Consider the following 25,489-nt stretch of genomic DNA (forward strand, 5'->3'; position numbering starts at 1 on the left):
TTACTTGACATTTAATAGAATTGCATTTCCAACATGTTTAGGAATTTAATTTAATTGCTTTATTGTTAAAAACAATAACATTAGTATAATTCAAGTATGTTCTTTACTATTATTTTTTGCACTTATTAATAAATATATAAAAGATTATGTATTGTATCTTGTTTTGTAATTTATAAAAAGTACAATTTTATTAATTACAGTAATGATAATTATACTATATGATACTTATAGATTATTTTACTATGCAATTTATTTTATAAACTTTTATTCTCTTTATCAATAATATTTAATAGTAATGCATCAATTTGCAAATTCTCTTAGATAAATTTTATATAAATCTCTCTGATTAAAATATAATATATTTGTAAAAATACATTTAATTGTTACAGTAAAGCTTAGACACGATGGATACCATTATGGTCTTGACTTTTAATATTACATATGTAAGCAGACTTATTAAAATCAATGAAATTTATTTTATTGTTGTAAAGCTATACATAAAGAAAATATTAAGTTAGTAATATGCAATATTTATTTAAAATTAATAATGCAAACATAATTATGGCATATTTATTATTAAAAAATTATAAGAATGTACAAGCTATGTAAGATTTTTTTTTAAAGATTTTAGAGAATCATATAATACATCATCAAAATAAATATTCTTTAATCAAACTTAGTTTGTATGCTATAAAATTTTACAACAGAATCATATTAGAAAATAAAAATGTAATAGACATTTATGTAAAAATGGAAGAAATTTTTTACTATATACTTGATATTTTATAAGACAATGTATTTTTACAATTTTAAAGGAATTTTCTTTACTTAATAAGAATATAATAAAATTACAGTATATCAATATTTTATTTGATAAAATGCTGTCATAAAAATAGTTTACATTTTGTTTTAGATTTGATATAATTGATCAAATTTTTAATATAAATAATTAGTTTCAGTATCTTAATCATAACAATTAGTAAAAAATTATTATAAAATAGATCAAAATCTGCGATGATCGAAGCGCTACCTAGTAGAACATTTCGAAAGTTTCGTAATTTATAAGGAATATAATGTAAAACTACGAATATTCAGGAGCGTTACAAAATACTGGGTCAAAAGGGGCTCCTGTGGAATGTCGGTAATGCAGAGATATATATTATCATTTATGTTAGCGATCCTATTAAATATTTGTAATGAAAACTTTGTCATGATAAAGTAAAATAAGTATTGAGATTGAAGGATATATTATTACGATACAATTCATGATTAAATAAACGATCTATTATATGAAACATTTAAAAAGACAACTTGAATAATTTCTATATCTTTGAAAATATAACAAACAGTGTAGATATTTTTTGTATGTCTCTGATGTAATATTATATAATTACTATTAGTATTATTATGAATTACGATTAATAAATAAATATAACATTTGATGTCCTTACGATGTATCCTACTTTAATATTCTACGAACTTTAAAATGCACGATTTTAATTAAGAGAAAATGCATTAAATAAATCAAGCTACTACACGATAACCAGAAATCAGATTAAAAAGTTATCTTTCATTAAAATCGTATAATATAATCACGCCATATGTTATATATGACTTTAGAGTACGTAATATTCTATATTTTTCTCTGGATAACATAAGAACGATATCAAGTATGCGTATAGATATAATTTTGAATGACGATGAGTGTACATTTATAGATCTGTAAATATACTTATGAATTCATATTCCTTTTACGTAAATTGCTCCTTTTTCATCAACTTTATTATACTCTTTGCTGCATGCGATTGTATTAAAATGTTGCATTTTGTTCCTGGTACGAATAGATTATTAACTTAGAAACATTCAAAAAAGAAAACCACTTTCACTTTGAAAGTTCGTAAACACAACTCGTTTGAATGTTTTGTTGAAAAAAATTACGTCTGTATTAACGTATTCGAAATGGATCATTAATTTCTACAAAACTAATGCGAATTATATTTCGTTTCTCAATTAGTATACGTCTATACTATTACGTAGAATAGTTCTACGTAAAATGAATTCGTTTGAACGAACTCGTATTAATATAATACGAATCATTGAATCATTGAATCAGTTATTTAATAACAATTTTAATATCGAGTTGAAAAGAAATATAATTAATTTATTAATTTTCTTGGTTTCTAATTTAAATGTTTAATTTTTTTCTTATTCTGGCTTCTTTCTTATTAGAAAAAAATTTGTTAGAACGATGCATGTTATTGTGTTTAGTTTATTTTTTTGTATTTTTTTTTTTTTTATTTATAATTAATAGACGAAGTAAACCTTTTTATTCGAAATATTTAATGCTTAGCTGTTCAGGATTTGTTTTTTTTTTTGAGCATTTGTTTTTTCTATTTGCATGCTTTTTATTTCATATTAGAAGTATTAAAAATAAATAAAAATAAAAGGAAAAAGATAATTACGAAAATTAAGTATCTATATTTCTCCCGTAGATAAGATTATATTATAATAAACGGGTGGGTAATAAACAGTATTATCACTGACAGAAGATCATAAATTGGATAATTTTATATCAGGAGACTATATAGATATATCGAAAGCGTTGGCAGTAGTTTATAACGTGTATCGACTAACGTAAAGTATTGACTAATGGTTGGTTGGTGTGTCGAACCAGTAAGTAGTACTACTCCGTGTCAGGACGGACACACTCGAGAGTACGTTTGTGCTTACGGTGTATCCGTGTGAAGCTGTAGGTTGAAGCGTATTTATACGGCGGATGCGGTACAAGAACTGCTTCACTACTTGACCTACATTCTTTGAATAACGTTTAAAAAAAAAAGAACGTTCGATTCATATACAAACATTCAATTCGGCTATCGATCAATTTTGTAACATTCGCGGTGCGATACTATTGGGCGATAATTCGTATTTTGCACTTTGGAGTCTAAGAGGTCAGTCAGTTATTCTAAAATAAACTGACGAATCTTTTACAATCTTGTCGAAGTAATTTTTAATCAGACTTAACAAACTATTCCACTTAGTAACGATCGAGAAATTAGGTGAAATGTAGGGTAATACTTTGATAGCAATAAATCTATTGCTCGCGATATAGAAGATCGATAACCGAATATATCGTTGAGGCTTATGAAAATTCAGGAGGTGGGGTTAAAAAGAATAATGAACAAAACGTCGAATTGCATGACACAAAAGAATGACATTTTTCTTGCATCTATGCCCTCGCTGTTTATTATTTGGAATCTTCTTTTCACTATATTCTAGATTCTAGGACAATAATCATTAATATTGTACCATTATCATCTCGCGTCATTCACGCCAGAACGCATCTTTGTGTACACATCATTAATTTCGGACGACCGGGATTGCTTCTAAGTCCACCGTGATAAATACTTCTCCATAATCTTTAATGTTCACAAAGAATTTTAGGGTGGAGGCATACTAATCATTGAGCCGTTATCGTACCTTTGTTTTCCCGTTCCATCCTTCCAATTTTTACGTTTTTATATATCTTAAGATGCTTCCACCCTAAGAAATCTTTCATTATGATTACACATACACATATATCCGTGTAAAAGACAATGTATTTGATGATCCAGACGCAGACGAAAGCTTTACGTAGGTCTGCAAAAAAAAAGTCGACCGATCACATATATCCATACGATCGAATATCGAATATCCCTTTCGTTATCTTTCGCACGATCGACGAAAGCTTCCGACTGGTGTGTCGATTTCGCTTGCATCTATATATATATATATATATATATATATATATATATATATATATATATATATTCAATCCTATCACAACTGTAAAACATTCCCGATCAATCGCGTTGCATTTCAAAGCACAATTAATCGCATAGTCGCAATGTGATGATGTCACTTTAAATGCTTCTTGGCGATTAATAAGAAAGAATCTTACAAAGCAGCGTCGAATAAGTTCGTTGCTTCGCTAAATATTCGATTATTAATCGAAATGGGTATTTGTCTGTCAACGCGCAAAAGCACTGATTTGTGTTTCTTTTTTTCTTTCTCTTTTTTTTTTCTTTTTGTTATTTTCATTTTTTTTTTCCTTTTTTTCCTTTTCCCTTTTCCACCTTTAAGTACCGAACACCTTTGGAAAAAAGTGTTTTGTATTTTATTTTTTTTTCTTTTTTTCTTTTCTTTCGTCACAAAGGCGAAATAAATGATACCTACTCGATAAACACACCGAGCCGAACATTACAACACGTTATTACGAGTACGTACGAGTGATCGATCAACGTATGTTCTGCTTTTTTTTTTTTTTCTTTTTTGTTCTCTTTAACAACCGTTTAAAACATGTAATAACAGCACGTCCATTGTGAGGTACGTTAGAAAACTAGTACAAAACTAGCAGCTAGGTACAAAAATGTAATTAATCGTTAATAATGGAGGCCGCCCGGGAAACTGCCAGGGACCAGCTTCTTCCTTTTTTTCCCCCTCCACCCTTCATTCATCGAGTTAATCATTTGCATCGTACTCCCGGGGAATGGTTGCAACCCTACGGCCCTCCGTTCTCCTGCAAACTCTTCTTTTACTCCTCACTCTCTTTCTCGCTCTCTCTCTCTCTCTTTTTTTTCTTGCGCAGCCATGCATGATTTCTCTCTCTCTCTCTCTCTCTCTCTCTTTCTCTCTCTCTGTTTTTTCTCTCATTTTTCTCTTGCACAATCTCTTTAAAATCTCGTTATCGCTGAGGATAATAATACTGTTCAATTTTTGGCGACTTTACGAGTGCATAATGGTACGAGAGTCACGATTAGTATAATCGGTAAGAACTAGAACATCGAGATTTTTTGGATAAAAATGTGGAAATAACAATTATTTGAAAGTTATTGCAAAAGGGATAAAGAAGGCCATTCAGGTTCGTTATCTTTTTCCAAAGTGAAAGTTTACACACAACGATCCAATTATATAGATATGTATCATTAAAACGATACTCTTTTTAATGTCCATTTATTATGCTTGAAAATTTATTCGAAAAATCTTCTTTCTAATAACGTGACTAGCTCGAATCAATATGCACTCGAGACATTATTAAAGTACAAGATTAAAGCTTATAATAAAGAATTCAAATGAAAAATAATATAATCTTATGCGATCCTACTTGTTTCACGTGGACAGGCATCGAGAATAAAATATTTTATTCGCTCAATTAAATCCGACTAAACGTTGACGTTCAAACGTGTTGATAAGCAGCGAGAAAGCTTTATGCGTTGAGTGTTTCTTTTTCTTTTCTTTTTTTTTTTTTAAACTTTAGAGCGCTTATATCACTCTTATTAAGTGTCCTCTAATTTTATCAATGTATGTCATTTCTAAAAAATACTTATTTATTAGATCATGTCGATTCGGCGTCAAAATTTTAGCCGAGGTAATGTCATCTAAACGATTTTTCTGCTACGATAAAATAAAGAATTTTGTTTGATTCTTGTCTATATATTTATATCTGTAATACACAGCGATGCCGTAAACTCATTTCCCCGTTTCTTTGGTCATTGCACAAATGCATTTTTAAATGCACTCATCGCAAATACCATTAATAACGAGGAAACGTTGCTTATTACGCATATTCATCTACGACTCGTATGTGCAATCTAGTCGTTCTAGGCACCTTAACCCTTTAATTATTAATTTAAATTTATAAAAATTTTATGATATGTCCCGAACGGGTTCAATGTTTTTTGATTGCTCGTCTTGAAGGGGTTCGCGTAAAATCGAACGCATTATTCTAGAGAAAATGACATTCTATCGATTATCGATAGAATGTTTGAGGAATTCGTCCGTGCAAAAAGAAAAAAAGATCAGAAGAAAAAGATCTCTTACATTACCAAACATAGATTGGCGTTTTAAGTTTCCTTTTTTTTTCTTTCTTTTTTTTTTTTTTTTTCTTTTTTTTAAAGGGTTAACGTTATTTGTCGTTTCTTTTTCTTTTCTTTTTCATGCAGAAGAAACATTCTTAAAATTTGTAAAATGCTGAAATTTCATTTTCGAAAGATTGGCGAGATAATTCCAAGTGAAAGAACGTTTTTCGCGCGGCGATAGTTGAGCGCTCCCGTCAAAAACCTATTTCTAGCTTTCTAGCCTAGTTTAAGCAGGAGCGTTGTATCTTTTCCTCCCCGCAATTGTACTTTTTTTTATATACAGCCATATTATATATATATATATATATATTTATCGACAATTTATTGGAAGATAATTAAAAGTTCAATTTCTTTCTTTTCATTATTGAAACTAAATTGTTTATTTGTTTTTTTTCGATCGATCGAAAGTACAACTACGAGGCGGAAATAACGAGGGCCGAAGGGTCTTTTCTTTTCGCTCGACATTTTATAACGAAGCGATCGATGAGATTTATCATTTTCATATAAGCACGGAATCACTTGCAAATGCTTTGCCGATCGCATTGCGACATTAAATCTTGATCAAGTTGATTAGCCAAAAATTTGAGGCCACGGCCGCAATTGGATAAATATTATTCGCAACATGTAGAGAATCGAAAATGTCATCTTTCTTACGATTTATGGGGTCTATTTTTCGATACAAAGGTATCGACTGACAATCCATCTCCTTCATTTTATTTACTTACTTTCAATCACCTTTCAATCATCTTTCAATCACGATGCGATAAGTGGACGTTATATATTCGTACTGAGAGAAATATTAGTCAATCGGTTTCGTTTTTATTTTCTGCGATGTGCGATGTTCGATGCGAGGATCATGTATTTTTTTTCTCTTTTTTTTCTTTTTTTCATTTGAAAGTACAATAACGTAACGCATTTACGACCCCATAAATCGAGAAGAAAATTAACGACAGTCCAATTATGTAGATCGTGAGAAGGTCCGCTAAAATTTCAGATTTCTGCTTCCTTTTGGTAATAGCACCAAAAGGAACGATCATGAGATTCCATTAAAAACAATTCGTTTACCAATGATCTTAACATTTAAGTAAACGCTAACATTTTAAATAACATTTTATGTATATTTGGAAAAATTCTACTCGGTCAAGGCTTAAAATCTCTTAACATAAGTTCTACACATCGATGTAACAATATGAATTTTATAGTCGTATTTATTTCGAAAAACTATATGGATCGATTGTCTACCACGTAGAATCGTATCTAAATTCAAAAAGAGACAGAAAAGAAGTAACTCAATAGATAATATTTGGCTTAATTATAATGATTATAAACAAAAGTCGGAGTTTAATAAAGGCTTTTCCATAAACGTATCTATATGTGCGAAGATTATATATATATATATATATATATATATATATATATATATATATACACTCACACATATAAATATCTATATTAAATTGATGTTTTCTATATTCGTGGAACTATGCAGACCATTTCTCGATTGTTCGAACGTAAAAGAGAGAAAGAATAAGGAGAATTAATCGTATTGAGCATCGATAATAAGAGAGGAAGCGTGTTAAAAAATACATAAGAACGTAACGACCGATTCTTGTAGTATCTTTTTATCTAGTTATTTTCTTTTTTTGTAATTTTTATTTTTAGGTGCTTTCTATGGGCGCGCACTTTAACGAGAATGATCGCATCTGCACGTCGCATTTGTAGAGGCATCTCCATTAATTGACTAGATTTTTATCGTTTCACCCTCTCTACAAATCTCTCTCACCATCTCCCTATTCCTCTCCCTATCTCTTTCGTTCTATCTCTATCTCTATCTTTCGCTATCCTTTTTTTCATAGCTCGCGCGACAGCCATAGTAACTTTTTGTTTCATTTAAATAGACTACAACACTTATTCAGCGTGATCTTACAATTTAGAATAGGCAACAATTAATTTTTAAATATCGTTAAACGAATTTACGTTTCCTCATTAATATTTCTTTTTCCGTTTGATTATGACACGTTTGTACGTTTCGCGTTAAGAAAATGATTACGTTTAAGTCTAGATATTCGGCTCTAGAATTTCCGAAGGATGTGAGATTATATTGAAAGGTCTTCACAATTACGACAACAACGTAAAAATGTAGTCGTCCTTTCAGGTACCATACGCGTAAAAGGATCCTTTTATTTAATTAGTTCATTCTCATTTTTTCATTATTTCATTTTCTGCTCGTTTCTTTTTTTTGTTTCTTCTTTTTTGTTTTATTTTGTTTTTAGTTTTTTGTTTTTTTTTATTTATATATTTTGACAATAGCGAGTTACGGGATCGACATAAAGTATTATCGAAGAAAAAATGTATTGAAAATGTGAAATCGATCTAACCAAATTTCAATATTATCCTTCAATCTTGTCCGTCTCTGTTCTTTCCGTTTTTGCTCATCATAAAAAAAAAAAAAAAAAAAAAAAAGAAAACAAAGAAATAAATAAATAAAAAATCAAATAAGTTAATGCAGCGTTCGTGTGCCGATTTTATGTAAAACAGCCATAATTAGATCTTCTTTCTTATATACCGTATTGTATGTTCTTTTTCTTTTTTGTTATTGTTAAAAACTACCGTATGTAATTATACTTTGGTTTTAAAAAGGCTAGTTTTTTTTCCTGTTTTTTTTTTTTTTTTTTTTTTTTTTTGTTTTTTTTAGAAAAATTGACTATCTGGTAAAATATCATTACGAAAAAAGCAAAATCTTATCGAACGACGTCGACGATATTTTTCAGATACGTGCGATCGCTGTTCAGTCTATGCTCGTTTATTGAAGTTTCTCGTATAACAAATTGTCAAGCATGAACGCGTGCACCCGATATCGTGCGTGCGAGTAGAATGATCTTCGTTGTATCCAGAAATGCGTAGAGATCTTTCTTAAAACACCTTACCGACGCAAACGTGGAGCTGCAAAGTCGCGACCGTTTTTCAACTGAATCCAAAAAACATCTAGGGAATAATTTTGATTGTCTACGATCATAAAAGAATGTAGTTAAAAAAAATATACATATATAATTATATACCTTTTTCCGAATATACCGTGTATCGTTAGATCGATCGATGATAAAATATTTAACACGTTGAATGTCGAACCAATTTTGGAAATATTCTTCATAAATTGTCGAAATTATCGAAAGTATTATACCAATATCTTTCATAAATTTTTATAGATAAAAAATATAGGACAATTCATTGTTATGGTTTTTTTCTTTTTTTTTTTTTTATATTAGACTTTATTATTATTAAGAGGTATATTTTTAACTTTTTATACCACGGAAAAAGAAATTTTAAAAACGTTTTAAATAAACTTTGCAAAATTGAATGCCCAAAGTATATTGAATGCGATAAATCATATTTTGATCATCATTAATTACAAGATTCTTCGTATATCTTCGTGCTGAAAATTCGTGATAATTCATGTTTAAATGAGAACCGAGCGGACGTATCGATAAAGGCTGTTCTGGAAACGGTTTTACGGATAATACGTTATACGTTCAACGAAACGTACGTAATTCGCTGTGTATCTGCGTGCTTCACGCTCAACCGCGCGAACGGCGACTGAACGGATCGAGTATTATTTTTTCTCCTTCCCCTTTCGCTTTTTTTTTCTCTCTTTTCCTTTTGTCGAAGCCGACGTAGCTCGATATTTTGCACGCGCATTAGGTCGGTCTTGCTTCGCTTGCTCTCTCTCTCTCTCTCTCTTTCTTTCTCTCTCTCTCTCTCTCTCTTTCTTTCTCTCTCTCTCTCTCTTTCTCTCTCTCTCTCTCTTTCTCTCTTCTAACGGCTTGCGAGGATGCAGTTCCACGTTGCTTCTGTGCACAACGTAGACCGTGATTGAACAAATCTGAGCCCGATGTGTGGCTTTTTTTTCACGCTTTGAGGAGTAAAAGAAGAGAAAATGCATCGACGGTCGTCGTTCCGGGTACGACAACGACCTTGACTAGTTTAAAGAGCGCACGCTAAGAGAAACGGGAACGGGAACGAATAGGGGAAAAAAAGATGATGGAAAGATGAGAGACGAGGACAGAGAGAAAGAGAGAAAGGAAAAAAAAAGAAAGACAGAGAGAAAAAAGACAGAGAGAGACAGAGAGAGAGAGAGAGAGAGAAAGAGAGAGAGAGAGAGAGAAAGAGACAGAAAGTAAAAGAGGAAGCTTGAAAACAGGAAAAGCTGGATGATTTAGGAATGCGTCGCGCGTAAAGGTAGGAAAGCAATCGTCGTTCTCGCGTAGGCGTTTCGTTCAAATTTTAGTCGTCGTCGTCGAGGCCGAGAAGCTCCGGCGGAAGCATTCTGTGTCGACAGCACACCGTCAAGCAAAGAACACGCGCAGCGAGCCGAAACTGAGGACTAAGAGTTCCGAGGACGATCGCCTTCCAAAAACCGTTTGTCACCCCTAGCCATACCACGGCAAAGTGTAGAAACGGTACCTGCAGAATATAAAATGAAAATTGATGATAAGACCAAATAAAAATATAATTGAACACTTATATCTAATGGAATAATAATAATAATAATAAAAAAAAAAAAAAAAAAGAGGTGAAATTGTAAATTGAAATTCAAAGTTTTCTTTTTTGGGTAATGTCTCGTGATACTTTATACTGTCAATCACAGAATTTTTTTTTCCCTTTTTATTAAATAACTTTTTCCCAACTGAAAAATAAATTCTGGAAGTTTAAGTAGGTAAAGAGAAGTTAGTGTGCCATATGAAGAATGTTTAAAAGTTAAGAAGAAATTTCTTCTGTAGTGGTAACGATGGAAAAATACAGAATACACTTTATCAAAGTTTTTTGTTGGATATTTTTATAAAAATACCTATATTTTATCTTATCTATGTATAGCTTGTAAATATTATTCTTTTATACTACGTATTTTGTAAAATAAGAATTGTGAATTTACAACATTGAAGATGTCAATAATAATCTCGTTGTAATTTAGAAAATGCGATGCTTTTTAAAGGCGATTACATTCTAAATTTTTCACGGTTGACATATTATGTTCTTTATTACAGAAAAAAAAAAAAAATTAAAAAGGATAGCTACCCATCTTTGAAAATTACGCTTTTGCGACGTAGGTATATCTACACGTTAGTTTCCACCTTTAAGAATTCTCTGCTAACCTACTCCGCTTCTTAAATGGTCTGACCCAAATTTTCTGGGGTAGTCGTTAAAATTCTTTTCTTTTTATCAAGTGTATCCATTGTATCGTTCTCATTCGTTAAACGCGCGACCATTCGTCTTATAATAGCAAGCTTTCAATGTGAAAATCTTACAAGTAGCCAAGAATTCGTACAGTTCTAGCTTGTGTATCCAATGAACAAAAGAGTAGTGGGAAATGAGGGAGGTGAGAGGATAGGAAGAAGAGGGATAAAGCCTTTAAGAGTAAAAAAAAAAAAAAAGAAAGAAAAAGAAAAAAAAATGAAAGAAAGAAGAAATAGTACCTGAGGAGGTCCGTTAATGACAGCATATATTCTGACTCCTGCATAAGGTGCCCAGGATATCCAGAAAGCCATCACCAGGACAAAGGACATAATGTGGCTCGGGTTGCTCAAGTTTTCGGAAAGCGCGGTGGCATATTCCTTGTCGTGAATCAATACGCCCGATTTCAGTCGTCTCATCATCGAGAAGATATAGAAATAGGTATAGACAATGGTGATTACGGATGGCCCAAGCACGAGGATCGACAAGGTGATAGTGTAAGCGGCCATGTTGCCCCAATCGAGCATGCAGATGAAAGCCTCGCGATCAAAAATCGGCTTGTTGAAGCCGAGAAGAGGCGGACAGCACATCATGGCAACGCTGATCCACGTGAAGACCATCCAGCATTGACATCGAGTCTTTGTCTGAACGGTCTCGTATCGGAGTGGTTTCCTTTAAAGATTATTACAAAATAATTCTTTATTATTTTTCTATTTAAAGTAGAAAGAATAAAAAGAATTCATAAGGGAGAAAAAAACTGACTATCTAAATTTTGTTACTTGATCTAGATGATTGGATAAGTAAAAAAAAAAAAAAGAAAAAAAAAAGATAAATAAATATATTTAGATTCACCTGATGGCTAGGTAACGATCGACGGAAATCCACATGAAGGTATAGACGGATACCGCCCAAAGGGTAACTTCGAGATATCCGACCAGACGACACACGATGTCTCCGTAGACCCATCTTCGCACCAAAGCCGGATATACGGAGAGCGGAACAACTAGCAGACCGCAAAGAAGGTCCGCCGAAGCCAGCGATAGCAAGTAGTAATTTATCACCTCGGAGGGACCTGTACGAGGTATTATCTTCTTAGGAACATTTTTCGAACTTGATTCGAATTTGTTGAACTTGGTTATCTTGTACTTTTTACTTTTATCTTGTAATTTCGCCTATATTATATATATATATATATATATATATATATTATATATGTATGTATATATGTACATATGTATATAATTTATATTTAAACACACACAGTCACACACACACACACATATATATATACATACATATTTATACGAGAACAGTATATTACAACATGCTGGTATATTGAGAATCCTTGCAATCTGTTATGAAATTATTTATTATTCCACCTGCTTAACCTTCTTTTTTTCTCTCGTTGGTAAACTCGTCTAAAGCTAATATGGTCGAATGCTGTTGCGAATTGTGTAAATTGCATTGCTTTTATCTATGTAACTCATTGGCCGACAACTTACCACGGAAATTGAGGTATGTGGCGATGATGAGGAGATTCGAGAGGATGATGGCGACACAGACCACGAAGATGAGGCCTGCCTGCATGAGAGCCTCCAGCGAGGGCTCCTCCATGCCGCCACCCTTTCGAGCTGCATCCCCCCACCCGCCCTTCTAACTCCTTTTACCCTTCTTTACGGTCTTCTTTCTTCACGAAACCCTCTCTCTCTCTCTCTCTCTCTCTTTCTCTATTTCTTTCTCTCTCTTCTCTTCTCTTTTCTCTCTCTCTCTCTCTCTCTCTCTCTCTCTCTCTCTCTCTCTCTCTGAGTTTCTCTTTTGCTTGTTCACTCTCTCTCCCTTTTTTTTTTCTCCCGTTTTTCGATCTTCTACGTCCGTCGTTCCACTTGAGTCAAACCTTGGAGCCCTTCATGCGATACAGTCTTCGGCAAACGGTTCACATCTTCGACGATCTTGTTGAAGGATCGATAGAGTAGTATCGCTGTAATGAAAAGAGCGAATTTATTGATATGTAATAATCGACAAATCAAAACTGAAATATATTTATACACGATTACATTTGATAATATATCAAAAATTATCATTTATTAAAATAATCTTATCATAAACAAGCTAATATATCATATTTCATGTATATAAAAAATTTGTCAAACAAGAAGTATAATTGTAAACCGAGGTAGCAAAGGAAGATGATGAAAATTCTATTCGCTCGAGAATAAAATTTATATAAAGTAAATCGCTGAAATAAAATCGTTTCGTGACTTTCGCGGGGAAAAAAATCTTTGATACGAAACGATGAACGATGACGACGTAAAATATTTTTCGTATTCTTAGGAAAAGCCACGTAGCCTTTCTCCTCTTTGTGACACGTCGTATGGCTTACACGCGCTTACCCTCCGCAAATATCGACCGCCATTCATAATTTAGCCCAGTCGATTCTGAATGGGGGTATATTATGTAGTATAGCGTGGCAGATATGTGTTGTCTCATATTCTCCGAATTTAAATGGAACTTTTGGATTTTATACGAAGCTAATATTCGTCGTAATATTTCATTTCTATTGAACGTTCAACAAAATTTTTCTTCTTTTTCGATTTAATAATAATCTCATCTTCTCCGATCAAAATTGTATTCACAAAAGAATAGTTTTTAAGATTAACTACTGGACCACAAATAACGAATTTAATTCGTCATAGTTATTTAATGCCAAATTATACAAATACATTTGTTATAAGATTTGTGATATTAATCGTATCCATATGAAAGACAATTCCAATTAAATCATACGTAATATTATTAATTTCGATATAAGAGGATAATTTTTGTTAAAACGATTTTAGATTAAAAATTTTTATTTAAAATAAATATTTTCTATAGAATTGGTTATCACGTTGATTTAATTTCTGTACAAGTACAGAATTAGTTAAAATTTCTCAGATCTGTAGTTTCACTATCTGAAAAAGAATAAGCCTAAAAAAATTTGGATAAAATGTGATTAATCCTTGTAATAATTTAGAAACTTTTAGTTTAGTTTGAATTAACATTGTGACGTTTTATAGAAATACGTAAAAGTTTTCTACTGGAAACGACCATTTTGAGGTTTTACTATTTTCCGGTTCTTTTTTCTTTTCTTTTTCTAAAGTAACTGCCTTTTCGTGGTCACGATAGGAACAAAATAAATTTGTCGATAACGACTTGTTAAGAAAATCTTCGTGCATGGCGTCACGCGATACTCGCGTCGATCAAATACTGTTACGTGAAAAGCTGCTTAACGAAGTCTTCGACGTATAATGTTAAAATTACAAAGTAACTTTACTCCCTTTCTTTTCTTTTCTTTCCTTGTAACTTTTTTTTATCTTGTGAATAGTCTCCCCTTGCATGTGACTATATCAAGGTTCTTGAAGTAAACTATAGAGATCTAGAAAATCACTCCTGTAATTTAAACGTTTATTACCTTCATCTCGGACAACGAACTCTCAAAAAAGTATTCTCAATTTCATTTTAAGATAAATTTATCTTGAATTTTACTATCTTCTTTTTTTTTTTTTATATACAAATGCTTACAAAAATAGTCATTGGAAGGATTTTTTCGTCGAAAGATAGTCGGATCATTATCTATTCTGTGAATGTGTCGTCAGAAAACGATCGATTGAAAAAGAGAGTTATCACGTGATAGATAAGAGATACGTAAGTGATCATTGAAAGATAAGATAGCATGATACGGTGTTCCTTGATAATACAAATATTTGTAAAACATTGACCATTGAGTTTATAAAAAATGCTATTGGATAATTTAAAAGCTAGAAAATATTACAACGTGACCATCTTGTACATTGTAAAATCAAATTAATTCGCTAACGATATTATCCCGGAAATGACTTTAAAAGCATGTTTAATAACCCTATTGGCGTATTATAATAAAATTCTCGAATTACGAGGTATTGTTTTATTTACGAGAGAAAAATTCCATTGAAATACCGACGAGCGTCAAAGGGGATTCCAACAAGCGGCATCGCTATTCCAGGGAATTCTTGTCCATCGCTTTCTGATCGACGCAGCGATAAAAGTGCTCGATCGCTATGAAAGAGCCGCAAAGAAAATTTTTCGTATATTGCGAGGTAAAGCGTGTATTCCTTTGAATACGACCGATAAGACGTCAACCATGATTTCATGTCCTGCGTGTAGCGATTAAAGTCGAATAAAAAACCGGCTCAATGCGAAAGTGCTATTGATAACGGCTCGCCAACGATGCCGCATAAATAAAAAAAATCTCTTCGTTAATTGCTCCTTCTTATTTATATTTTATAGTAATGTACGGTTGAATTCGAATAATGCAGGAGAAAAAAAGGGGTTGAAGGAAAAAAATTGATCTTAATTGAGACATACTTTTGAAAAAATCCGCGACTATTTAAATTCTTTTTTTTCTTTTCCTTTTTTTTTTTTTTCGTTTTCTTCTCGTTTCTCGTTTTCAAAGAATAAATCTATTAATGCATTCATATTTTGCAAGCATGAATTATTTTAGTGATCAGTAAATGGTAATATCGAATTTCATGTTTACCCAATTTATTAATTAAACGAACATTTGATGATAGATGCGCGTGTCCGTAATAACTTTTGCCTTCATACTGTATTTCTACGAGTTTCACGCACGCTTTTCTATATATGAACAGCATGCGCTCCTTTCATATCGTAAATATCAATTTTCGAACGTTTGCGTTGGGAAGTAGATCAAAGGCAACGTCGAAGGAAAGAAAAAAGGGTGGAAGAGAAAGAGAGAGGAAAATGTGACAAGGGTTGAGCTGTTGAAGAAGAATGTCAAAGGCAAAATCGGAAGCGATCTAAGCATACGACACGATATACGTACGTATATGCACAGATATAGATGTTATATACGAGGCTACGTATGTAATATATGCAGAACGACCAACATTTTCGTCGAAAAATATTTTATCCCAAGACGTGATAATGTAATCGATTAATCGATTCAATAGCATTTTTATCAGGTACTCGCTAAAATCGGAATAAAATGAGGTAAAAAGGAGAGAGAAAAAAAGAAAGAGAGAGAGAGAGAAAGAGAGAGAGAGAGAGAGAGAGAGAGAGAGAGAGAGAGAGAGAGAAAGAGTAAGAGAGAAAGAAGTTCTTTAAAACTCACGTGCCAGATAATGTAGTCGTAAATTACTTACAAGCTCGAACAAGCGATCGAAGAGAGAAAATCCCTGCGAATTTGAGAAAAACGAAGAGTTTAGAAGAGGTTAGATCGTAAACGTTTCCCGCGATTTGTCGTGAGACTTTTACAAGCTCATAGACATATTTTAAAAAGAGAAGAAAATATCGAGGATGTGAAGTCGAATAGAATGGCTCTAGGAGCATGCAGCATCCTAGTGACGATACTCGATGCGGTGAACCGACCAGCCACTGCCATCTTTCTTATTTATTCGTACCTTCGCGATTTCATCCCGACGATGTCGTTTAGTAGCCTCGTTGTGCTGCTCGAAGCTCCACCGTTCTCGTTCAAGTTTCCGTGCTCGCGCCACTTTTTTTCCTTTTTTTCTTTTTACCCTCGTGTCAGGGTCTCTCGATGTTATATCTATTTCTCTTTCTTTTTCTTATTCAGTCAAAAAAACTAGACTTCCTTCGGTCTTCCTTTCTCTTTTAACACGTCTCTCTCTCTCTCTCTCTTTCTCTCTTCCTCTCTCTTTAGATTAGAATATGATCACACACAGAGAGAGAGAGAGAAAGAGATGAGGGGATGCAGCTTCCAATAAATCCTCTTGAATTCTCTTTGAACTGAAACGATAGCTCGCTACGCGATCTCTATGCGAATCTTGCACGCGAGGCACGCACATCCGTGCATGTTCGCAGTCTCTCGGCTGACCCGGCCTGGGCTTTACTACTAGCAGAGAATCGAGGGAGAGAAGAACAGCCAAGTTCCTTCCTTTCTTCTCTTCTTCCCTCACCCACCTGCCATCCCTCTCTCTTTCTCTCTCTCTCTCTCTCTCTCTCTCTCTCTCTCTCTCCATCTGCCCGGGTGCTTAGGCGTCGATACATCGACGACGCTTGCGCGCCGCCCTCGGTACACCCTCCCTTACCCCCTTTTCCAACTACTCATTTTCACAGCGCATTGGCTGCGACTCTGTCGCCGTGCTGGTAGCCCACCCTGCATGAACGCCCGACTAAGCGCGACCGAGGACTCAAGGAATCTTTCACGAAATCTCAAGCAGCTATTGCTCGCCTTCCTAGTTCCCTCCTTCACTTCATTCCTCAATCCTCTTCTCCTATTCACCTTCTCACGATCGCACGTGCTTTTCGATTTTCTCGTTGCTCATAAAATCAATTGAATTACTCGAATGAATATTTCTACGATCTATTCATTATTTTTATTCATAAATTAAATGTATAGGGAAATCAAAGTTTAAGTTTAATATAGAAGGACGAACGAAGTTTTCAATGTTTTTATTCTTGTCTTTCTTATAAGAGATTAATGGTGAAGAAGTTTATTGAGAAGAACTTGCCAAATCTCTTTTCTCTCCAGTCGAAGTCAATACATTCTTGAAGATAAGTTTTTAACTCTTTGCAGATTTTAATTAAGTCGATCAACGTAGTTACGACTTTGATGTTCATCGTATAAATTCTCTATCTTTAATTAATTTTCTTCTTTAATTTTTTCTCTTTTTCTTTTTTTTTCTTTTTTTTAGAAAAATATTTGCAATTAAATGTATATTAAATTTTATAATAAAAAAATTTAATTTTATAATATTAAATTTTATAATAAAAAAATTTAAAGGAAATTTCAATTTGGTTCTATAAAGAACTTTTGACTTTTTCGATCGAGAAAAACTGTACATTTTTACAAATTGTAAGTTTTTAAATTAAATATATTCACGATCTTTTGAATTTATCATAGTACAAATGTCATCGAGTAGATTTCTCTTCGTTTTTGCTTTGAAAAATATAGAAAAGAAAAAGAAAAGTATTTAGCGAGTTGTGCACGTATTTATTTATAACGAGCGCGTACTCAATCAAAAAAAAGAAAAAAAAAGAAAAAAAAAGAAAAAAAAAACATTTTATTCATTCGTGAAGTGATTCATTAGATCTTTCTCTCATTGCCGATCACAAATAATTATCGCGAATCATTTAAAAGAATTGCGACTCGTTAAAGTGAAAGTACTTTATAACGAGATAAAAGTAGAAATGGGAAAATTCGTATTTATATGTTGCGAATGATTTTGTTATTTTTTCCTAATGTCATTCGAAGCACACGCATGAATGAAAAATATCTTTATTCTAATTTTATTCTTTAATTATTGTGCCTATTGATCGACAATTATCTTAATTAGTTCTTTGCCAACATTTATCATGATCATTTATACGGCCAATGAATAACGAACGCTAATTTTTCATCTCATATCTCGGTTCAAGTGATTTCAAACTTTCTTCGCTTTTCATAACTGAGAAAAAAGTTTTATGTTCTCGTCCTGTTCTCCTTTCTCTCTTTCTCTCTTTCTATTTGATCCCGATTTTATTACTGTAGCTCTTTGCCGTTGAACCTCGAGATATATCCGGCAATGTACTTTTATCAAGTACGTTCGTCGTATGTCGCGATAGATTTGGCACAAGCGAATGGTTGTTGCTTAAGAAATGAATCCTAGGCATATCATTTTATTGCTATACATTCATATTCTTTTTTAAGCTGTACATATGAAATATAAACAAAAAATAAACCTCGGAAAAAAGATAAAAATAAAAAGAGTTACTTGGCAATAATTCTTTCAAAGTATGTCACCCGTTGTACAAGCGAAGATAATTCCAGCCAACTCTAAAAGGGATTACGAGTACAAAAAGTTAACCTTTAAAGGTTATCGTGGAAATTCGACTCTAAACGAATTTTCTTTTAATATTGCTTTAAAACTCGACAACTTGTTACACAGATTTTGTATATATTTTCAAAAGATCATAGAACAATTTTTCTCCCGTAAATTTTTCTTAATTATTCTCATTTTTCTCATTGGTTTATAAAATAAAAAATAATATATCGACGTGAAATTCTATTCATAATAGGATTAAATTGCAAATTTCCCTTGTGATAAATTCACTGAATGGAGTTAAAAAAGAATTGTAATCACGTAAGTGACCATCCGAAAAAAAAGTTATGCATTTAATATTCCTAATAACGTTCGTTCGGATGTAAACGCAAGCCGCTGGTAAGTCGGAGAATGCAATGGAATTCCGATGACATAAAATCGTTGATCGCGGTAATTCGGAACGAGCAAGGCCTCGTGCTGACCTTAGCGAAGCCCCATCCCTGCTGTATTCTATTCAAATCAGATAGGGCCTCCTTTCATCCGCTCACCTTAGACACGTTGATTAAGTCTCTCCGGTGCTATTTTCGCGTACACTTGATTAGAAGACAAGGGATTCACTTTCACGTTTTTGTCTCGTTATCAACCTCTTTTGTTACTTCATTCGAATACGTAATACCTCTTTTGCATTGTATTAGAATATTATTAGCGACAATGAATCTTTTGGAATTCATTTGGTAATTAGAAAAAAAAACGATAAACGTAGGTTCGATCGAATTTTTATTCATAAAGAAAGATATATATATATATATATATATATATATATATATATATATATATAATTACTTTTGTTCTTTCTAAATGTGTGGGAAAAAAAAATGAAAAAAATAGACGATACAGAGAGACGCATTCGTCATCGTTGTGACGCAACGTGAGTATAGAGTCACTAAATTTGACACAGATACGTTTCATTCTGCATGACTGTGTACTCGTTCGATACGTTGGCTCATTCTGAAACCGCGAGCATTGTGCCTTTCAAATTGGCACATCTCTGATATGAAACTTGCGGAGGTTTTCATTGTTGTCTTCGTTGTGCGAGAGAGCGTTCTTCACGCGATGCGGACTCTCGAGAGAAGGAACGATTCGAAAAATAAAAATTGTCAATGGAGTTTTGCTGCCGTAATTTTGGCTAAATTTTCAATGATTTTTTTTATATCTAAAATGATCCTTTCCTCGATGGTTGTTTCGCTTATCGATAATAACATCATTGGAAAAGTCAATGAAAGTTTTAAAGAGAGGAGACTCGTGTTTCTCATAGAAATGCAGGAACATCGTAAATATTATTGTGCGACACGTTCATGTCCTAGACCTCTTAAACGCACCAGAGGTTTATCGATCTGCCAGTCAGTCGAGGCAGCCAAGAGTCCAAAAATGCTGGTCGCAGGCGTCGTCGCCATTTGATCTAAAACCAACGACTACCATGACGACCTCGTTGAAGGTCTCTGCCAAATGATTGTGTACTGTTTGAAAGCATGTCGAGGACACAAGGAAAGACTAAAAAGACCAATGGTTATATTCATAATCGGTGTTTAGAAATTCTTATAGTTTCAAACAAAGGATTACACAAGCTTAAGAGAATAGTGATACGCTTTATATGTACACATATATGTTGACGATTAGCACGTTAAGGAGAAACTACGATGAGGAAGAAAGTAAACGAACGAACAAGAAAATGATCAATGATCGTTCTGATCATCGAAGTTCCGTCGAAACAATTCTATTATGATATTTCCCATAAATTCTGCCGCTTCTGGTTACTCTATAATTGATCTGATGATTCGTTTGGGTCGAGGACGAGGATGGCGAGACGTGTGGACCATCGCCTGTACACAATCGTTTTACCCGAGTCTTGATACCGGTTGTAGTCTTGCAATTGTGTTCTTGTAGTTGTTGTAGCTGTCGATTACAATAATGACCTAACAAAATACCGTGTTGCTGTTTTAATTGCAACTGTTGCTGTTTCATTTTGGTTGTCGTCATCGTTGTCGCCGTCGCTGTCGTCGTTGCCGTCGCCATATTCGTCATCGTTGTTGTCCTCATTGGCTTCATTACCACTGACGAAGTTTTTCCTTTCAGTAACGCAACCAACATCCGTCTTTTTAACAGTCTAAACGGTGATACTGCCAAAATAGCTTTTGTAATTCGTCTTCTGCAACGCCAGAGTATTACCGCGGTAGCGAACCAAGCGAACCACGGACTGGTCCTAGGATCTGCCGCCGGTTCCTTCGACCAGAGGAATAACATCTGAAGAGTACATTAGTACAAGTGCACTTCCACGGGCCTCTAATAAAGATGGATCGTAGATTTATTTAGAAGATTATTCTGATTGCCAAATGGTTCTACGATATCCGTCTTAATACATTCACTATTTATCGTATTTCTTTTATGAACAGCGAACACGTCATTATCAAATTGATAAAAAATCTACGATATTATTAACATATTGCAGATATTAAAATATCTCATATCTTTCATATAATGTTAGTCAGTTAATAATTATATATTTTGATTATCCCTTAACAGATGATAGCAATTCCTTCTTTTGAGTAAACTTTATATTCCCAATTGTTTATCTAAACTACATAAATCCATATATCTCTTAATTAGATATAATTACATAGTTATTTAAATATAAAAATGATGTAAGAAATTTAAGCAAATGTTTCAATCAGCAATCCATTAATATCGTTAATCCCTTACGTTACGGATATCCGAAATCTCGAGCGAATGTTACAAGTTCTTTTGAAATGAAAGTTACTTTGTTCGTAATTAGTTTGCTAGTTACAAGAGATTACGGAGTAATGATTGACTTTGGCCATTAGTGATTCAATTTGGTCAGTAGTGATTGAATTTGTCGATCTATATCACTATCGTTGCTTGTTTTAGCAAGTTAGTTGTTAGCGTGAGTTAACGCGATCGATTCAATCTAACCGTTGTACTTTTTCAAGGTTGCCGAGCGACAAATCCTTTGATAATTCGTTTAGAGATGCCTCTTAACTGGATGCCTAGACTTGTGTTTAGACTTTTATGGCTCCATCGTGAGCGCAAAACGCCTTTCGACGTAGCTTTTGCTCGAGATTTCGTTTCCTTCTTCTTTATCCCTATACGAATTGACCCATTTGGCAAAGACCTCTGCGAGGAAGAATTCCGCATTAGCCGCACGTTTTTACTATCAAGACTGACCTTATATATCCACTCGCTGGCGCGCTGCCTGAAACTGAGAGGTCGATCGACTAGCCGAAACATAGAATGGCCGTGAACGGTGACACGTTGAGGACTGCGTCGGTGGAACCTATGATATACGAGATAATCATGTATGAGAGAGAAAGAGAAGTACGTAGTCCTCTTTCCTGGTTGAACTCGAGGAATGAAAACTTTAAAGAGCATGAAGGTTGCAATCGTTATAGGTATGTAAAACAGTCGTCAAAGTCGTAACACGTTTTATATGTTCGACATGGAGATAGAGAAGATGAAAGAAATTTGGTTTCTTATAATGTGCATTCTAAGAAAAAGGTTCAAGGGAAAGAGCAAAGAGTAGAGGACGATATAAGGGTAGAAGAACGTATTGCATCGTATCGTATCGGTGAGGAAAAGCGGAAGGAGTACGGAGGTCAAGTACTACCGGAGAGATGCGTTTTATATAGTACGAAAGCGCCAGAAACAGAGAGAGAGAGAAATAAATAAATATATATATATATATATATAGAGAGAGAGAGAGAAAGAGAGAGCGAGAGAAAGAGAGAAAGATGATGTCAAGGCAAACGCGAAGCAGTGAGACGCGTATCTATAAGGACGACCTGAAAAAGGAGAGGGAAAATGGAATTCGAGAAGGACGACGATAAATTTTCAAAGTTCCTTCTGTGCCCTTCAAGAGCACAAGTTTTTTCTGAGTCATCGAATAGAGTTTATTGATCGAAGGCGAAATCGTCGAGTTGCGACGGATATAACTTACTAGCATCAGTGAAAATAAGAGAGCCTCGCTTGCTCGACAAGTATAAGTTTTTTATGCCTTTCACCGACGTGAAATTGAAGACTTTTTTGCTAGATTTCCACCCTTTGGAGTGGCTGCTCCACGCCCTTTTTCTTTCTCCTTTATCCACGGCAAAACGTAACAAGGGTAAAAAAAATTCGATTCTAACCAAACTGTATTTGATTTCTCTCACTGTCGTCACCATTAATCACCTTAGATAAAGGAGTTTACTCCGATGATACTACGACGATTTTTCATATCCTTCGCTCTTTCGCGGATAAACTTTGAATATAAAAAGTATTTCGGTAAAGAGGTAAAAAAAAAAAGTTCGGGTAAATGACGTACGAAACGGCCTCGGCTCAGAATTTAGACAAAGGATTGTGATCGACTGTATGAAGTTTGTTATACATGATTATCAATCGAGATTAAATCTTTTATAAATTATTCCGATCTTCTTCGGTCTTACATACATGTAGTATGTACATATGTATGTGTAAGTATACGTATCCTTAACTTCTATCATAGTAATCGAGGACGAATTTGGATGGAAAAAAAAAGTTCGGTCAAGGTCTTCGCTCTTTCAAAAGAAATAAAAAAAAAAAAAAGAAAAAACCAGCCTAAACTTGCTTTCGTTTTATGACAGCGCAGTTTGCTAAGGCGATTTACGTGACTAGGATAGGTCAGTCTTTGGCCGCCTTTGACCGCCTCACCTCCTTAGAGTCTCTCGGCCGACCTACCTTTCCTTCCTGACGTCACGGGATCGTGTCATTAGGTCAAATACTGGATACGTTACCAGAGCGAGCTCTCTGCGTGCTGTGTTTCATTCATCTACCGGGTGTTTCTCTTTGTACGATCTTCTCCTTTGAGACCAATTAATTACAGACGAGACAAGGCAAATGGGCAAGTGGTACCTATCATAATTTAGTAATGACACCTCTAATTATATCATTTTACGTAACATTATTTTATCAGAAAATTATTACAATCGTAATTTATTAATATTTGATAATTAATTTATAGTATACACGAATTATATGTAATAATTTATTGTTAGTGATAGATCAATAAAAAAAAGAAAGAGAAAAAAAAGGTTTATTTGTAGATTCAGTAACTTGTTCGCAATTTTAAACCAAGAAAAATTCCACGATCTCTTAATAGTCATCGTGACAGGTCTCTTGATTGACAATTGGATATATCGAACGCTGCTGGTTATAGACGGAAAATAAAAGAAAAAAATACTTCTACCATTTATGAGTTACAAAGTGTTGAAATATGAAGACTGATTGATTTTTAAATGTAGGTTCAATCGATGGTAAATCGTGATTCTGAAATACGATCGGCAAAAATGGAAATTTTTTAAAAGAATCCAATGTATTAGCGATGTTTGATTGTTCACGTAACATTGCAAATAATTCCGCAAGTAGCTTTATTGTTGAGTTCACATTGAAGCGTAAACAAAATATTATCGAGCGGTACAGTACAAGACGCCGGCCGTCGGTCTTTTAAAGAGCATTTCCACGCTTCACACAGCCGTCTGAATGACGCCAGACGTCGCGACGCCCTTACAATAAAGCAATTTCTACTCCCACACATAAAGACCGCGAGGGAACTGGCTGTGTTGTTTCTAATCAGAAGATAAAGGGGAAGAAAATTGTAATACTCCTATAAGATGTGAGAATTCATGTTTCATACGTGAATTTATGTAGGTATTATGGGTAAAATAAATATTTCGATGTTATTTAAAATAGAATAAATTTTTTTTTAGATCGAAAAAGATCACTCGAAATTTTTTTTTAATAAATACCAAAACAATTCGCCCGTTATATCAAGTATTAATAATTAAATAAAACTATTGTTTTACATTGTAGCACAGTACTGATAAATATAAAATAAACTTTGTATAAATTTTATGATAATAAAAAATAAATATGTAAAGATTAAAATTTCTGTACGATTTTTCAAAGATTTTTGAATAATTTCAAATTATAATTTTCCAAAATACGTATAATTGTTTTTCCTTATAAGCACTTCATAAAAAATTTTTTATAAAAAGTTATCGTTTTATATTTTTTATCGTTATCGCAATATAAAATTATTTCCATTGTATTTTTACAGCGCATTAATCACTACATATCTCCCATACAAAAACTTTAAAGCTCTTTGAGTTGAGAGCACATGGAGTCTATAAAAAGTTATTTGATTTTAAATAGCATGCGAATACTCTTTTTTTACAAACTGTACATATTTTTGTACTTATTTAAAAGATCCAACGATTTCTTTTTCATTCAGTATCGAGATATTCTATACATAATTCAAGTCGTCGAATACATAATTGAGATTGTTCCGTGAATGTCAAATAATTTTCTATACCTATAAAAATTCATATTATGTTTCTATGAAAAAAAAAAAAGGAAAAAAAAGAAAGTCATGATTTTATCAAAATCATTATGATATCGTGTGCGATTTTTCGTATCATATCAATTTCTTCAACGTTCATTATTTTTTTCCAGAACAGTAAATTTTCTTTGACTTCGTAA

General features: G+C 33.3%; 2 protein-coding genes across 11 annotated transcripts in view; both read right to left on the reverse strand.

Annotated features, from left to right (window-relative positions):
• Window positions 1–4,268: 4,268 nt before the first annotated feature.
• The window catches only part of DopEcR (G-protein coupled receptor DopEcR), a 44,801-nt gene continuing 23,580 nt past the window's right edge, over window positions 4,269–25,489 (reverse strand). Inside the window, exons 1-6 of one of the 4 annotated variants that reach the window (XM_035864106.2) lie at window positions 16,565–17,029; window positions 16,307–16,339; window positions 12,629–13,104; window positions 11,979–12,198; window positions 11,369–11,798; window positions 4,269–10,358 (exon numbers count right to left, since the gene is read on the reverse strand). In XM_035864106.2, coding sequence (XP_035719999.1) covers window positions 10,179–10,358; window positions 11,369–11,798; window positions 11,979–12,198; window positions 12,629–12,740 — 942 coding nt within the window. In that variant the 5' untranslated portion in view covers window positions 12,741–13,104; window positions 16,307–16,339; window positions 16,565–17,029 and the 3' untranslated portion in view covers window positions 4,269–10,178. Of the gene's footprint in view, window positions 10,359–11,368; window positions 11,799–11,978; window positions 12,199–12,628; window positions 13,105–16,275; window positions 16,340–16,564; window positions 17,030–25,489 lie in introns of those variants that run through there. The other 3 variants (XM_035864108.2, XM_035864107.2, XM_085657489.1) reach the window with 3 other exon arrangements.
• Window positions 20,415–25,489, reverse strand: part of LOC118440709 (uncharacterized) — a 28,653-nt gene continuing 23,578 nt past the window's right edge. For 3 of the 7 annotated variants that reach the window (XM_035864112.2, XM_085657491.1, XM_085657492.1), the window contains 2 exons: window positions 22,166–22,274; window positions 20,416–21,226 (listed from right to left, as the gene is read on the reverse strand). In XM_035864112.2, the coding sequence (XP_035720005.1) occupies window positions 20,675–21,226; window positions 22,166–22,228 (615 nt within the window). In that variant the 5' untranslated portion in view covers window positions 22,229–22,274 and the 3' untranslated portion in view covers window positions 20,416–20,674. Of the gene's footprint in view, window positions 21,227–22,165; window positions 22,275–23,745; window positions 23,779–25,489 lie in introns of those variants that run through there. The other 4 variants (XM_085657490.1, XM_085657495.1, XM_085657494.1 and 1 more) reach the window with 3 other exon arrangements.

This window comes from Vespa mandarinia, chromosome 6, assembly GCF_050613455.1.
Source record: "Vespa mandarinia isolate Hongniang chromosome 6, ASM5061345v1, whole genome shotgun sequence".
NCBI lineage: Eukaryota > Metazoa > Arthropoda > Insecta > Hymenoptera > Vespidae > Vespa > Vespa mandarinia.